At 33.9% G+C, this 17,765-nt stretch overlaps 1 protein-coding gene across 1 annotated transcript in view; it reads right to left on the reverse strand.

The window, feature by feature from the left end:
* NUP133 (nucleoporin 133) overlaps positions 1-17,765 on the reverse strand; it is an 82,474-nt gene that overhangs the window by 10,894 nt on the left and 53,815 nt on the right. The window contains exons 15-22 of the mRNA XM_077149406.1: positions 15,134-15,358; positions 11,012-11,134; positions 10,325-10,424; positions 9,316-9,567; positions 8,132-8,265; positions 5,940-6,098; positions 3,951-4,086; positions 671-789 (exon numbers count right to left, since the gene is read on the reverse strand). Coding sequence (XP_077005521.1) covers positions 671-789; positions 3,951-4,086; positions 5,940-6,098; positions 8,132-8,265; positions 9,316-9,567; positions 10,325-10,424; positions 11,012-11,134; positions 15,134-15,358 — 1,248 coding nt within the window. The remainder of the gene's footprint in view (positions 1-670; positions 790-3,950; positions 4,087-5,939; positions 6,099-8,131; positions 8,266-9,315; positions 9,568-10,324; positions 10,425-11,011; positions 11,135-15,133; positions 15,359-17,765) is intronic.

Raw genomic sequence — 17,765 nt, forward strand, 5'->3', positions numbered from 1 at the left:
ATTGGGTAGATTGAAATACTGGTAGTCAATGAGAGGGAGGGGTAAGAGATGTGGATGTATAGGTTTTTTCCTTTTTGCCTGAATTGATGCAAATTTTCTAAAAATGATCATGGTGATGGACACACAACTATGTGATGATATTGTGAGCCACTGATTGTATACCATGTATGGACTATATGTGTATAAAGATTTCTCAATAAAAATACTAAACAAACAAACAAAAACTATCCTATCTAGGCTGTAGCCCAAAACCTAGCACTGCTCTTAAGAACAGGTTAGGCTGCAGAGAAAAAGGGTGAGGACTACACTTATAAGCTACATAAAGAGAGTTCCTTAAACCACTCTTATTATATAAAAACCTGAAAAGTAAAATTCTGGGAAACTAAAGTGCCTCAGAGTGTGTATTTGTTCTACAGTAGAAAAGCAAAATACAAGTCAGTTCTTACGGTCACCTGGATAAGCACCTATAGGAACAGGAAGTTCTACAGGGGAGGCAGAGGGTAATCAATTGCTTTCCGCTAATTAGCTACTACTCCCAGTTTCCAACAACTTATTTCTGGGGAAAGTTATTAGGAAGGCAGGAAGTGAAAAGATGACTCTATACATGACCTGAGAAATACTGAGGATATTGTGGAATTAAATAATGGTGCAAGAATTGGAAAGCACATACATCAATGAGTTGTGGTGCAGTCAATACTGGCATTGCACTGAGATTTAGTTGTTTCTCTGCTAGCAGCTGTTGAGGCAGTGTCTCCTGGTGCAGTAGAAAGCGTTCCTGCTCAGCCATTTCTAGCATTCAAAATCAGAAAGAATGAGAATGAATGATGTAAATTTCACTTCCGCTGCTGTAAAACAAATTTGAATTTAAAAAGAAAAAGGACTTTCTCTAAATGTAATACCAATACTATTAATGATCTCAGAAGGTTATTAATTCTGCTTATTATTTTTTTACATTATTTATTTAGAGAAGTTATATTTCCTTCTTATTCTTGATTCCTGATCATGTAAACAGTATATTCATGATTTGATTCAAGTCATGTGAATTATGGCAACAGAAATAGGAAGGGAGAGAAGAGCTAAGAAAATATATTTTGCTGCTTGAAGAAGTTATTAAAGAAAATAGGTACTCATGACAAGTCCCAAATATGGAACTGCTCAGATCTATTTTATACCAACTCAAAAAAGGGCTTTCTTCCACCAGATTTTATTGTATAATTTCATTCACAAATGGAAAATGATCTATTTAAAAGCCATCATGAGTATACGAAGAACAAAAACCTGGAAGACTATGCACCAAATCTACTAATCAGTTATCTCTATGGGATGAGATGACAGGGATTCTGACATTCCTTTATGTTATATAGCCACAAATTATCCAGGTTGCAGCCCATTATCTGACTATGCCCAATGTGCTGGGTTACAGGTAGAAAAAGGGTTAAGAACTGCTATGTAGCTTCACAAATGCTGAAGTCCAAATCCTCTAAAGGGAATTATGTATCTAACCAGGAAAAAAAGTTATTAAAAAACAAATTAATCCCTAATATTAGATGCACTATGTTAATAGTCTCTAGGAAATTATTGAGATCCATAATATTTCTATTATGTTATGAAAGCAAAAGCTAAAAAAAGACTAAATGCAAAATGACGTACCAGAGTTCCAATGATGTCAAGGGGGAAAAACAAAACCCAGAAATAATAAAGTCCTGTTTTAAAATATTTTGATTAATGTGATCTATCGCATGTGACCAGGTTCAAATATGGCTTCCTTTCTCAGACTATCTGCCAACCCCACAGAAAATACATACACTTCTGTAAAACAATAAGCATTACCAATTCTTAAAAATAAAAGACTGAAAAGTCTCCTAAACAGTAGCATATAATTTTAGTAATAAGAAAAAATTTTAAATATTTTTAAATACTGAGTAAATATAAGCCATTTTTTTCCCTAGGAACACAGTGTCTCCAGTCCTTATAACTAACTGTCTGTTTTACAGATGAGAAAACTGAGGCTCACGAGGACAAATGAGCTCCCTAAAGCCACAAAGTTAATGAATTCTAGAGAAAAGAATTGAAACTACATGTGTCCAATTCCAGTTTTTTACTTCAACTATACCCACACCTCATAAGACAAAAAAATGACAGGAGTTTAATTTGAACCTAGACCTAAGAGACTGAGCCATTTGTAGCTAAGCAATGCAATCATATATTCATATTTGCATGTATTTATCTCAATCAAATAGCTGAGATACCCCCTCCAATTTTTATTTTAAAAAATTCCAAAACTACAGAAAACTTAGAGAAGAACACCATGTATTTTGTATATCATCCATTTAGAGTCACCTGCTAATATTTTGCCCCCTTGGCTTTACCCCCTCTATATAGATATTCTTTATATATACATTCTTTCCACTGCCCCAAACCATACGAAATGTAGATTTGACATTTCATTTCTAAATACTTCAGCAGGTATCTCCTAAGAATGAGGACATTCAACCACAATATTATTATCTGATAATTATCTATGGGAATTTAACATCAACAGAGTAATATCTAATTTTAAGTACGTTTCAGATTTTCCCAATTGTGTTCCAAATGTCCTTTATGGTTATTGGGGGGAATGATCCATGATCCAATCAAAGACCTCACATTATATTTGATTATCATGACTCCTTAGGTCATTTAATCTAAAACAGCCTCCTCCCGTATTTTGTTTTGTTTGGGCTTTCATATTTCCAAAATTTTGAAGAGTCCAAACTGAACAGTATCATAAAATGCCCAACAATCAGGATAGATCTGATAGTCTCCTCATGATTACATTGAGATCAAACATTTTTGGCAAGGACATAGGTGATATTAAATAATACAACATTATTTCACACAAGGAAGTATGTAGCATCAGTTTATCTTAATGGTGGTGATGCTGTCTGATCTGGGTAATTAATAACCCATGTAATAAGACTTTGAAAACTTGTGAATATCCTATTTCCCCAAATTTTCGTTAAACAGTCTTAGCATCCTTTGATTCACTATGGTTGCAAAATTCTGATTTCTTACTTTATCATTCATTTTATATTAATTGGCATTCTGTTGTAAAGAAGCATTTCACTGTTTCCCTCTCCTTTTGGGTATCACTATGGATTCATGAATTTTAAAAAAAATAGTGAAATACAATTTTTTATCATTTTTCTTTTTGATGTTTAAATTATACCCAAATTTAGTCAGTGGAAGCTCTTTAAGGCTCCTGGTTCCTTAAGACAGCTGCATAAACTAACCTTGCTTTCTGGCCCATTCAAAATCATCCTTCAATAAACCTAGTAGCTTCCTTTTACTGGAAAATAGTAGTTAGTAATTAAAATATGGGACTAAGTATGCACATGCTATTAGAGTGTTTTGTTTTTTTGGTCCTTTCAAGTGGACAGAGCCAAGAAATATATTGTTTTAAAAAATCATGTACCTCCAAATATCTGTTATCTTCAATTCAAATGCAGTAATACAGGGTCCTTCCTCACCTTCCTTCTATATTTGTATTTCCCTTGTCCTTGGTTCCCAAAAATAACAATACTTTTAATAATTTTCTCTATCTACAACTTATACTCAATACTTTCAAAATTATTTCACAATACCACTGCTACAACAAATCTTCTGAATAAAGTTCAAGGTCTCTTTGTTTTTTTTGTCCTTGGAGTATCACCAAGAGTTTATAAGCAGAGTAATCTGTCAAAAATTATTTGAATTTATCCTTTAGAAATTCTTATTTAAAATACAAATGACTTTTCTCTAAAAGAATGTAACTGAGTACATATGGAAACGGAATAAAAAGCATTCCTCTTAAAGTGGAGATGGATCCTGTTTCTGATGGATACCATTAAATGATGACAGGAGTACATCATAAGAGTTCACTGATAGCATGAGTAATTTCTAAGTCTTCTTGTTCAATTTTTTTCCTTTACCATCAATTTTTTCTTGCAGTATATCCTCTGAAAAGTCTGATGCTAATGCAGCCAATTTACTCAAGCCAAGAAGGGTTTTTTTCTTCGCAAAGTAACGAGTTTCTGTGTTTGCCAAACCCAGAAGTGTTGCATGAGCCTACAAGAGAGAAAATTTGAAAACCATTATAAGATCCTGAGTACTACTTTGAGTTGAAATAAAGGAAATGTGCATCCCAAACTTGTTTTCCCCTTAAGCTGTATCAATGAAAGATCAATTCAATAATTAGCAAACAGAGAAACTAACTGGTGCCATAACATTGAGGGTAATCACACAGTAAATCTTAACCATCCACATTAGGAAATGAGATATGTATAAAATATTTACTCTATACCTATATATTCATTTCAACTGCCTACCAAGGACAAATGTTAGAACTAACTTTTGTGCTGTTTATACTCATAATTTGAATGTGTTTATTACAAGAAAATACTCACTACAAAAAAAGGTCAATGAGTGTTAGTTACCTGATAGTAAGATTTTTGTGCTTTATTATAACAGCAGTCAAATTACAGTGAACTACATTTTTTAACTGACATGTCTATTTATCATGAAACAAAAAGGCTTTATGAACAAAATGTGGTACACACACAATGGAATATTATGAAGTTGTAGGAAGGAATGAAGCTGTGATGTACACAACAACGTGGATGAACCCTGAGGACATTATGTTGAGAAAAATAAGCCAGAAACAAAAGAACAAATATTGAAAGGTCTCACTAATATGAACTAATTATAATGAGCAAACTTTGGGAGTTAAACTTTAGAGCATTGGTTATCAGGAGATAGAAAGAGGGTAAAGTTTGGGCAAATGATACTTAAGAATACAGAATGTTTAATAAGGTTGACGGCAAATGTTTGGAAATGGATAGAAGAATATTGTGTGATGGTAGCACAATACTGTAAGTGTAATTAATAATGTAGAATGTGAATATGGTTGAAAAAAGAAGGCTAGAGTCATATATGTCACCAGAAGGAAAGCAAGAGGATAAAACCCGGGAATGCATAAGTTAGTGAAACCTAGAGTGCATGATGACTAGTTAATTGTACAAATATTAAGAAAAAGTTCTTTCAGGAACCTAGAACAAACGTACATTACTATTGTAAGGTGTTAATAACAGGGTGGTATATGGGAAAAAATATAATTAATGCAAACTAAGATCTACAGTTAACAATAACATTGTAATATTCTTTCATTAATTGTAACAAAGGCATTACACCAAAGCTAAATGTCAATAAGGTATATGGGATTTTATTTTTGGAAGAAATAAGAATGTTCTCATATTTATAGTGGTGGTGAAAGCATAACTGTGATTATACCAAGAGCCACTGATTATACACTTAGTATGGACTGTATGGTATATGAATAAAACTGGTAAAAAAAAAAAAATACATATATATATATATATATATACATAAAACACCATGCCCAGAAAAACAAAACAAAACATATGAGCATGAAACTACGTATCTATAAATATTAACTATGAAATTTTACTGTTTTGTAATGTATTTTAACTTGTTTGTACATAAATGGTGAAAATTAAAATAAAATGTTATCTCGGGTGGGCCGCGGTGGCTCAGCGGGCAAGAGTGCTTGCCTGCCATGCCGGAGGACCCCGGTTCGATTCCCGGCCCCAGCCCATGTAAAAAACAAACAAACAAACAAAATATAATAAAACAAGAAAATGTTTAAAAGATGTTTCCCTTTCTTCCTCCCTTCCTTCCTTCCATCCTTCCTTCCTTCTCTCTCTGTCTTTAAAAAAAAAAAAAAAAAAAATGTTATCTCATTACAAAACAAATGCTTTATTCAAATTATGTGAGAGATTACAAGCTAGCTAGATATTTTAAATAATCTATAATATTATAATAACTAAAAACTAAATTAATTAAAATGAGGTACATTTAAAAACTGCAAAAAATATGCTCCATATAAATGAATGTTTCTTTACCTTTTCTAATTCTTGGCTATTAATTTCATGCAACCAGCTGAGATGTTCATGAGCTTGCAAAAAATTTGCCAATTGTCCATGCTGAGAAATGGGCTGAGATAAAAGTTTGCCTCGCTTTCCTTTCTCCAGATACCAACGGAAGAGAAAGTCTGAAAAATTCTACAAATAACAGAGCAAAGAATCCATTAATATTAGTAATATTAAAAACTAATTAGTAATTAGTTTTAAAAAATAGATTTTTGATAATAAAATACTAATTTCTTCCAAAGGCACTAGGCTCCAAAATAAGAAATCTTGTTTAATTTCCCATATTGTAGGATTCAGTGAGGAAGGGGCCTTCAAAATCATCTAATTCAATGATCTCATTTGACTAATGATAAATTCAAACTCAGAAAAGTGTACTGCTCAAGATTACTGACTCAGTTACTGGCAGAATCTAGATCTGCACTGTCCACTATGGCAGCCACTGGCTACGTGATGTTGTTTAAACTTAAATTAATTAAAATTAAAATTCAGTCCTTAAGTAGCACTAGACACATTTCAAGTACTCAACAGCCATATGTGGCTACTGGCTACCATTTTGGCCAGCAAATATACAGAATATCTCCATTACCATAGAAAGTTTTTTAGACAGTATTGAGATTATAGTATTTCAGAATGAGAAATTATCAGGAGTAGAATCTGTACCAGATGACCACAGGGGCTGGCATGATCAACTAGAATCTAGGAGTCCCAAAGACCCAGCTAGTTTTACCCACAGGACATTTGCTATAAGGAGGCTGGGTTGGAAGGGAAGAGTAAAATGTCCTGCAGGCTCACAGTGTTTAAGAGCTATTTCCATGAAAACAGGGACAGGGATCCTGAAATGAACACTAGTCTTTCCTCCTAAGACTTTTAAAAGTAGAAGTAAAATGAATGGTAATAAAAGCTGCAACCAAACCTTGGCCCATCCCTCTTCCTGATTAGTCTGAGTGATCTACCACTTGCTTTCTCTGTCTGAAAGAGGTAAGAGCAAACCCTTCCAAGGGAAACTAACATTGCTTCCCATTTTTATGGTTCCTCTATACACAATGTCCAAAATACAATTAAGAAAAAAACTACAACGCATAAGCAGAAAATATCAATAATAAGACAAAAAGCCAGCAATAGAAGCAGACCCAAGAATGATCAGATTTTGGAGTTAGTACAAAAGGATTTTAAAATGACCGTTATGTATGTAAAACAAAATAAGAGACAAAGCAAAAATATATGGAAAAATGGAAAATGTCAACAGAAAATTAGAATCAACAGAGAACTGAAAAAGTCATGATCTCTGCAGAAATATTTACTTTAGTGCTGTTGTGAAATACTAGATAAGATCAAATAAGTTACACCTGGTCAGTGAAATACCATAATGCCATTAAGAATGTTGTTGCAGAATATTTAACAATATGGACAGAAATCTGTGATATATTAAGTGAAAAAAAGTTGACAAAGCATGCTTGTAAGAATACAGAGTTTGTAATAATATGGAGTAAAAAGATTGGAAAAACATAAACCAAATGATAAAAAAGATTATCTCTGAGTGGTGGAATTATGGGCAATTTTTACCTTTTTCATTTATGGGGGTTTTCTGAATTTTCTATACTACCATTTTAAAAATAAGACAGTAAGTTTTTACATAAAAATCAATTGAGTATCATGTATAGAATACACTTTCTTGCAAGCACACATTAAAAAAAAAAAAATCAACTGAGTAAAGTGTTTTAATGAGTTACTTAAATTTACCCCGAGTCAAAATGTGAACTTTTGTTTTTTTTTTTAAAAAGGAAGCATGATTTCAAACCCAAGGAAAACAGGAACATTAGGTATATGTATGTCTATGCTCTCTAAAAGCATAAGCTATGCTCCCATGTATCTTTTGTCCAAATCCAAACTTTAAAACTTCACCAATATCATGTATCTAAGTAATTTTTTATAACTAAAAATAGTATGACGAGAAATCAAAGTTTTAACATATTTTTCAAAAGCCAAAAGAATATTTTAGTAATATTTATATATAAAAAATTGCCAATTTAATGAAGAAATTAAATGTACAATTTATTATCCAAGCTAACTACAAAAAGACTATTACATTCCCGAAACCCAATTACAGATTTGAAATGTTAACACATCACTACAAAATCCACTGACTAAAATATTCAGTATGTTACCTGATCAGCAAATTGGGTCATGTAACGCTGGAGTCTAGTCTGGTTGTCAGTTTGTTCACACATCTGTACTAAGATATCAAAGTCACAGTATTTCTCTGCTAAAGAAGCAGCCCACTGGTGCTGGCCTATTGTCACTACGGACATGAGAACAAATGGAGAAAAAAATCTCATTAGCAATAACTTTAAATGAATAATAAAAAAATATTACTTTTACTCGCATTATATACCAAAAATAATTAATGGAATGGAGGTGGTGCAACGTTGGCTCAGTGGCAAGAATTCTCGTCTGCCAAGCTGGAGACTCGGGTTCAATTCCCGGAGACTGTCCATCAAAAAAAAAAAAAAAAGGAAATAACTAATGGAATGGAAATCTTCCTAGTAACTGGTATTTAGTTTCATAATCCACAAAAACTCATTAAAGGTGCATATTCATTACTTAACTCTACTCTTCTTTAACGTACTAGCAAAACAAGCAACTTCTCCTAATTCAAGTCTTGAAAATAATTTTGTCCTCTCCTGATATTTTTAATTGTACCGCTATAACAATCCTTCTTATATTCTACTTTGCAGTCTAATTATTCACGTAAAGCCTGTTTGTCTTCTGAGATAAGCTCTTTGACAGTAGTCTCCACGTGTTGTTAAATTCATTTTTAATCATCTCAAGTAAAAAACACGGATAAAAATAAACCAATAATAGAGGGAACAAAGGTTAAAATAAATTGAGTAGATTGAAATACCAATGGTCACTGAGAGGGAGGAGTAAGGGGCATGGCATGTATGAATTTTTTCTTTTTTTATTTCTTTTGCTGGAGAGATGTAAATGTTCAAAAAAATGATCATGGCGATGAATACACAACTATGTGATGATATGGTAATCTGATTGTACACCATGTATGGAATGTTTGTATGTCAAGAATGTTTGTATGTTTGTGGTATACATTAAAAATACTAAAAATTCATTTTTAATTATCTCCAGCATTTTCCATGGTATAGTTTCCTGGTAAGTACTGAAAAAGGTTTGAATAAATGAACTCAGAAAGATATACATATTTGCTTTGCAATAAGTTCTTGGTTGTAGTTAGGTTAACAAAAATATACCAAAGAAACTATATTAACCATCTGACTCCTTCATCCATTCTGCAAATTCAAAAACCTATAGGCCTTGCTAAATATCATGCACTTACAAAGAGGAGATAAGAGATCTGATCTTTTCTGTAGGTATTCCATTTCCAGATTGCTGTATCTTTCTTGATCACTGGATTTGTCCAGAGACTTAAGCTGAGAAACATAACCACCCAGAAAGCAATCAATCAGTGCTACTAGCTGTTCTGTCAGAATATTTCGGAGGTTGCTGTCCGCTTGAGGATAAACAATTTTCAGGACAATCCCATGCTGGCGTATGATTGCTGTTCGGATGCCAGCAGGACCACTCGTTGCTGTGAAATCACACAAGATAATACAGTAAACAAAGGTTCTATTCTGGCTAGGGAAAATACCAACTGCCTAAAAACTAAGTGAACTGACACTGTTGCCAAAAAACAAATCAAATGGGTATTCCATTGATATCTCTTCATGTTCCCCTCAAATCCTATCTTCCTTATGAAGATCTCCTTGGCAAAGCCAGGAAAACTTAATCCTTCTTCCTTCTAAATCCCTTAAATACTAACTCCACTTACATTCTCGTGTTAAATCAACATAAAATATAGTCAATACCTCCAGGGCCAGGACCTGCTTCTATGAATAACTATTTGTACTGAAACCTAGCAGATAAACCCAGAACTTCACTTAAAAAGAAAACAAATCAAACAAAAACTAGGAGATGGATAAGTACTAGTCAAATAAATTATAGTGATTAATAAATTATTCCAAGGGAATAAAGTGATTTTGACAGGAATTGTTTGTTTTGAAGATGGCACATAAAGTACTTTTCATTTTACTTACAAATTTGCATCGGAGGAGTAATAAAAGCTTCCAAAAAGGATGGATCATTAGAAATAAATACATAGTTTGTCCTTTGCTGATGTTTTAGTGGTACCTCTCTAACAGACCTTACCATGCTCAATGTTGCATTCTAATTTTTCATGTAAAAGTCTGGTTTGCCTTCTCAGATAAATGCTTTATTTATATCTTAAAAAGTTATTTAGTAAAAAGTGCTGCTAAATCAGCATATGAGTTCAGTGCTCGCAATCTCACCTGTCCAAGGAACATACTCAGGCTCTTCTTCTAGAGGTTCTTCTTTTTTATATAAGGAGTTTTTGCTTTGGCGATAATGACTAGCAGCCTGCAGTATATCCTGGAATAAAAGAAATGAGTTTTCACATGTATTAGAAAGTGATAAATCACAGTATTTCTAAAGATAACTTGAAACATCACAGTCTGTTGATATGAAAAAATAGTATGCGTGATTCTTTTTTGGCTTTTTCTGCATTTGCAATTTGTTTTACTCCATAATTTAATTCAATTTTGGAAAACTATAGTAACCCAAGTAGGAAAGCCATTACTATAAGCCAATTAAATAAAATAAACAAACAGTTTAGTCAATATAAATAGCAAGCTTTTGAATAATTAAACATTGCAAAGAGAAATATTTAGACGATTATATTAAATTAATACATATATAATGATATAAGCACCTTTCTCCAAATAGAAGGTTTATTCTACCACACACCCAGGATATAAAAACTTATTTATATCTGTAAGGGAAATGCTCAAAATATTTGTTAACTGACTGGTAAAATAATATTTTGGAATCAATTTGAGAATTAACAAATGGCTAAATTCTTACAAATTATTAGAGACACCAAGTGAATATGGAAACCATTTTCTCTTCTTTCTATACTCTGGGCTTTATTTGCTGAAATCACTAAAACATTTTTGTACCTTGAGAATATTGTTCACATTGATCACCACCTCAGCCCATTCAACAGATTCCAATGATGTATCCTTTAAGAATTGTTCCTCATGTTCCAGTAAACATTCACAGATGGTATCTACCTGGGACACCTGAAGGAATATATAGAAGAACTACTTGTAATAAAAATTACGGTGATGGATAACAACCAAAACTACCTATAATCTACTCAACGGGCTTTGCTGAGTCATATATTTAAGCATTACATAAAAGAAAGTTTATTAAGTTATGGTAAAAATAAATTCAAAAGCCAGTAAAACTTAGAATTTCCTAAGTGAGTACTCAAATACCTAAGTCTTACAATTAGGCAAATTCTGGATTGCTGCAAAATAGATTTTGAAATTTAAAAAAGACAAGTAACTGAAATATTTGCTTACACAGTTGTTATTGCTCAGGTCAACCTTTAAATAATTCTAGATTACAAAGGACTTCACTTTATAATATAAGACAAATAATGATCCCAACCTAATAAATTGCTAATTTCTTTCTTTGAAGAAACACCCCTTCTTTTACCATAAAAGAAACATTTGTAGAAAAGCAGTAGGTATATAAAAGATAACTATAAAATAACTTGTAACTGTTCTTTTCTATTTTTTTTCCATTAATTAACACATGGAGGTAATGGTACAAAAATATCCTTAAGCACTGAAACTATTGTTTCCAGTTTCATTTCAGTTAAATTTGTCTTCCTTTATTCATAAGTTAATATTATTAACAATTTTTTATATATAAATCTTTTGCCTTTTACAATTTGTATAGCATTGGGCACTTGGAGATAAAAGGAAATATAAATCAGATTTGCCGCCTTCAAGTTGCTTATAAACTAGTGAAGGAACAAGATATATACACATATAAAAGGTAAACCAAACTGAAGTCACTCCTCTTGCAGTCCCTGTTCTCTCTTTTATATCTCTGATGTTAACCAAAGGCATCCTAATAGCCTAACCACTTTCCTTCACAAACCAGATATGCATATTAATTTGAAAGATTAAATGCAAGAATTTCTTATACTGTTAAAATGAAAAACATGAAGACAATGGTAAAAAAGCAGAAAAAATATACAAGCAAATAAAATGCCAAAAACACTTGCTAAACACCCTTATGTCAGTGACATATTTAGTGGCTCAAATAAATCTGTAAGTCTGTGCCAACACGGTCTGTTCATTAAGCAGTTAACGCTGCTTCATAGAACCCTCAGATGCACTGGAATACTTCCCACAGAGAGCAGAGAGGGACTGGGGATAGTGCACTCTTCAAGCAGTGTTGAACTGCAGAACACAAAAATTATCTCCCCTACATGGCCCACAATTAGAAATTGATTTTCTCTTTCTTAAAATGCTACCTGCTAGCTCCCAAGCTGAACAAAAGGTAAACAAGAAAGAAAAAAGAGAAAAAAATATTCATGCATTTCCTTTCTTGCGCTCCCTTCCTCTGTACCCAAGGGAAACCTAAGAACAGTAAACATGATAAATTAAGAAAAAATAGAAATAGGAACATTTTAAAAAATTGCATGTTAAATATGAAGATTTCTTTTGAGGGATCAATCACATTTTTAGTTTTGTTCTATCAGATTTCTAAAGTACTACTGATGATTTATGTATCCAACTGAGAATTTCTAGAACATTCCTTCCCCCACAGTTAACTGGAAAATGTACACACATTGAATTGATTGTTATACTCTACCCTTTGATCCAAATGCAGAGAAAGGAAACAGGCTCTTGTTCAATTCTTATAGATAATCTAAGATTAATAACTTTTGCAAAACCTGTCTTACCGTACAAAATTACATATGAATAGAGACAAAAAAAGGACATGCAAATTACAAGTTTGGTTGATTAGATCATGAAATGTAAGGTGAATTATTCTTCTTTTATTCAGATTTCTGGCAAATTTCCTGTAATATTAATAAACTTAACATTACTGACTTTATATATCCAATCAAAGACTTTCACAAACCAATACACAAGGATTAAAAAAACAAAAACAGGGCGGGTCACGGTGGCTCAGCAGGTAAGAATGCTTGCCTGCCATGCCCGAGGACCTGGGTTCAATTCCCGGTGCCTGCCCATGTTAAAAAAAAACAAACAAAAAAACCAAAATGGAGTGCTTTCCTTCACATTCCCTAGGAAAAAACTAACCTTAATGCATAAAAACAAGGAATTCTTCAAACTAAATACATTTATGGAGGCATCAGAAACCCTGAACATAATTAAATGTCAAATTATTTTTAGGTTATAGTACATCAAACATTAAAAAAAAAAGACCCACTGGCATGGAGCTAAGGGAAGAGTTAGCATTGTTTCTAAAATCAAACAATGTCACAAAAGGAAATGACTATCCTAGTTAAGGACTATAAACTCCAGAAACAGCGTATTAGGGCATGCTGAAGTAGGAGCCTAAAAGCAGGCATACAATCAGAATCTGTTCAGCCTCTGTTAAGATGCTTAACATCTCTGGGTCTTGATGTCAACATCTTTACAAGAATTCTGCCCAGCCTGAATCATAAGCTGGTGAAGATATAAGGAATTGTATTACTGTTAGTACAAAGTCTAGCTGCTGTCAGCTGGCCAGCATCTTAATATTTTCTCCCTCAAAAGCTTATAGCAGATCTTTTTTCCATTCACTGAAAATGAATCTGATTTTTAAAGCAAAGCATATCAGCTGAATCCAAGCAGTAAGTAATGAAACACTCAAGGTAGGTGAGGAGAGTTTAAGAAAGGGACTATTTACAAAGTTGTGGACAACACTAAGAGACATCAAAAAGAAACAGTGCTAGCCCATGGCTAGCAAGGGGGAACAGCCATTATCACACCACACACACTCCTCTCTTTTCCCCTGGGCCTGAAGGGGAAAGGGGAGGAAGTAGTTGTAGGAAACCAACGAAGAATAGTCAGATAGGAGTTGTGGCCTCTGTCAACCTGTGGCAATCCAACAACAAGAAAGCTGGGGAAAAAAATACTCCAACCCCACTTTCCTTCTAAACTCCAATCTTCTAGTAGTGGCAAACCCAGCAGGGAGCCTTCTAACAAAGGTTACTGTGTTGGTTTGAAAGGATGTATGGATCTTAGAAAAGCCATGTCTTAATCAAAATCCCATTTCATAGAAGCAGAATAATCCCTACTAAATACTATATGTTTGAAACTGTAATCAGATCATCTTCCTGGAGATGTGATTTAATCAAGAGTGGATGTTAAACTGGATTAGGTGATGACATGTCTCTAGCCATTCGAGCGGGTCTTGATTAGTTTCTGAAGTCCTATAAAAGAGGAAATATTTTGGAGAAAGAGCGATTCAGAGAGAGCAGAGTGCATGACACAGCCACGAGAAGCAGAGTCCACCAGCCAGTAACCTTTGGAGATGAAGAAGGAAAATGCTTCCCACGGAGCTTTATGAAACAGGAAGTCAGAAGAAGCTAGCAGATGATGCCATGTTCGCCATATGCCCTTCCAGATGAGAGAGAAACCCTGACTGTGTTCAACGTGTGCCTTTCCAGATGAGAGAGAAACTGTTTGCCATATGCCTTCCACTTGACAAAGAAACCCTGAACTTCATCAGCCTTCTTGAATCAAGGTATCTTTCCCTGGATGCCTTAGACTGGGACATTTCTATAGACTTGCTTTAACTGGGACATTTTCTCAGTCTTAGAACTGTAAACTAGCAACCTATTAAATTCCCCTTTTTAAAAGCCATTCCGTTTCTGGTATATTATATTCCGGGAGCTAGCAAACTAGAACAGTTACCCTCCTGTGGCAGACTCAAGAGTGAATTTAGAGTTAAAAGACTCAACCTGCACACAAAGTAAAGAGGGACTACTCCTCAGACCCTAATTTATAGGGTAAGTGAAAAATGAGTGATATCCTTGAATACTACTTTATCCAGAAAATATGGAGTTAAATTTGAAATGTTACCAAGAGCCTTTGTAATTTCATTTGTGGTCTCTCTTTTCCCTGCTGGGGCAATGATCAATAAATGGCCCAGCTCTACAAAAGAACATTATGAAACGCCAAAAAATAAGTGCACTATTATTCAGTTGCAAAAAAAAGATGTCAATTAAAAAGCACATTATGGGCAAGAAAGAGGACTTAACTTACCTCTCTAAAAAAGACGTCTGCAGCAGTAAGGTTTGATGGAATTTCACACTCCCTTTTGTTTAAAGCAATTAATATAGCTGTGTTCACAAGGTCAGAGAGCCTGGAGTGATGGTTCTTGAGAACAATAGCAGCTGACAACTTTTCTGCATGCTCACAGAGCAACAATCGAGTTGCCATTGGCATCCCTCTTACAGGAAAAGTGCTGAGATGTTCAAATAAACCAACCTTGTGAAAGACAAATACATTCTCTTAAAAAGCATTTATAAAAGACAAAAAATAAACAAACAATAGGGGGGATGGGAAGTTTTGGCTGTTTTTTCACTTTTATTTTCTTTTAAAAAAACTGGACAGAGCCCCTATTTGGAATGATGGCGTTGTTTTGGTAATGGATAGTGGTGATGGTAGCACAACACTATGAACATAATTAACAGCACTGAAATATATATTTGAATGTGATTAAAAGGGGAAATGTTATGGTATTAGGATAAAATCTTTTAAACATCCATGAAACTGCACTATACAAATAGTGAACCCAAAGTTAAACCATGGACTATAGTTAATAGCACAATTATAAAAATGTGCTTTCACCAATTTTAACCAACGTACCAAAACCAATGCAAGCTGTTAATAATAGGGTGGTATATAGGAATCCTGTATTTTATATACAATTTTTCGGTAAACCCACAATTTCTCTAATAAAAACTAAAAACAAAACAAAAAAGGTATTTACAGTAAGACACAAAATAATACAATCATATTTTCACCAGAAGCACAATGGGTGCCGAGTCTCTGGCCAGGGCCATTCTTAGCTGGAAAAAAGGGTAAAAATCCCTGTTCTAAGATCCAGGCCACTCTATTATATTTCTTAAATCATTGCTTACAGTTATCAAGATGATCAAACTGCTCTTTTCTATCTATATCAGTTAATTCTCCTAGATTTCCAGACCTTTGAGAACTAGAAAATCAGCAGCCTCCACCTTCAACCCCTGATTTCCAGAATGCTAGAGCCACAGGGAGTGGTGGGGTAGTCTAGCCCTTTGCATCTCCCACCGCTGATGTGGTTGGTGCCCACTTCTGGTGTTACTGGATCCTAGGAGTTTTTCTTAGAATACTCATTTAATTGAAAACATGAGAATAACCTGAACTAGGAAGAAGCCAAGAGACAGACATAAATAAGGAAAAATTTCCACATTTTAATTTAATTTCCTTTATTAATAAATAACCTGATTTTTTATATACTATAGCTTATTTTTAATATAGAAAAGTGCATATAAAACAAAAATGACCAATAATCCAAAATCCTGGGTACTCACCACTGGTATGAATGATATATGCACATGGTTAGAAAATTTAATAGTACAGACAGGTAAAGCAAAAAAAGCTCCCACCACCCAGACCATTCTTCTTTTTACAGTAGTTGCAGTTAAGTTTCCTTTATATCTTTATGATACATAAAGGACAGATCTTTCTTAAAATACAAAAGGGGTCTTACTATATATACTGTTCTGTGCTTACTTTTATTTGATGGTATTTTTTTCTTTGTAACACATTTAGATATTCCATATTATTTTTAATGACAGTGGAGTATTTCACTGAATCAATCTGTCTTAACTTATTCAACCTGTTCACCTGATTATTTTAAAATACGACTTTATCTACTCTTTCCTGATCTGAATTCATTCCCTGGTCTCCTCAAAAAATACTTTATGTGTAAGTTTTTAAGAAAGGATATTCCAATTACCTTTGCTTCCATACTGCAGGACTCATTTGAAGCAACAGTTATATATTACAGTAACTCCAGCCACATATTGATGATGATTGGATTAACCCCTGCTTCTGCTTCTGCTTCTCCCTAATATGTGTGAGGGCTTCGACTTCCTTCAACACCAGAAAATTGGAGGTAAGGATATTGTTCTGGGGCACAAATCTTGCTTCCATCCCCTTCAGGATGAGGATATGTTTGGTAATGCTGAGTTTGGCTTGAGGATAAGGAAAGCCCTATATTGAAAAGTATTTCCTTAAATAAAAGTATCTAGTTCTTACACATTATTTCTGAAAATTAATATAAATTCTTCCTCATTGGTGAAATAAGCTCCAAATATGAAAGGAAATGTGAATATAAAAAAGGTACATCAAGATTACGATTTTCAGATTCAGCTAGGCCTTACCTTGGAATGGACACTGTAGCCATGTGACTTCATAGGGTCTCTGAGGCCCCAGGGAAGCTGTGCTAAGACATGCCACAGCTGCTTACACTCTCTATGGCTCTCATCTCTAACAAATCAGTATATCCTAAGTGTTGCAGACATTAAAGGCCACAAATTCCTCCCATTCCAGTATACATGCCCTTTTGCAATGTGACTTTACCACTCTTCTCACCAAAAGGTACAATCAATTCTCAATCCAATAAATCTGGACTGGTCTTGTGACTTGCTGTGACCAAAAGAAAGTGGTGGAAGTGATATCATGTGAAACCAGAGGCTAAGCCTTATAGCTTCTACTTTCATCTTTTCGGAATGCTGTCCTGAAATCACAAGAAGCCAATCTAGTGAAAAAGAGGGTAAGAGACCAAGTGGAAGAGAACCAGAGTGCCTCAGCTGATAGCCAGCACCAACTACCTACCAGACTATGA

The sequence above is a fragment of the Tamandua tetradactyla genome, chromosome 2 (assembly GCF_023851605.1).
Source record: "Tamandua tetradactyla isolate mTamTet1 chromosome 2, mTamTet1.pri, whole genome shotgun sequence".
Classification (NCBI taxonomy): Eukaryota; Metazoa; Chordata; class Mammalia; order Pilosa; family Myrmecophagidae; genus Tamandua; species Tamandua tetradactyla.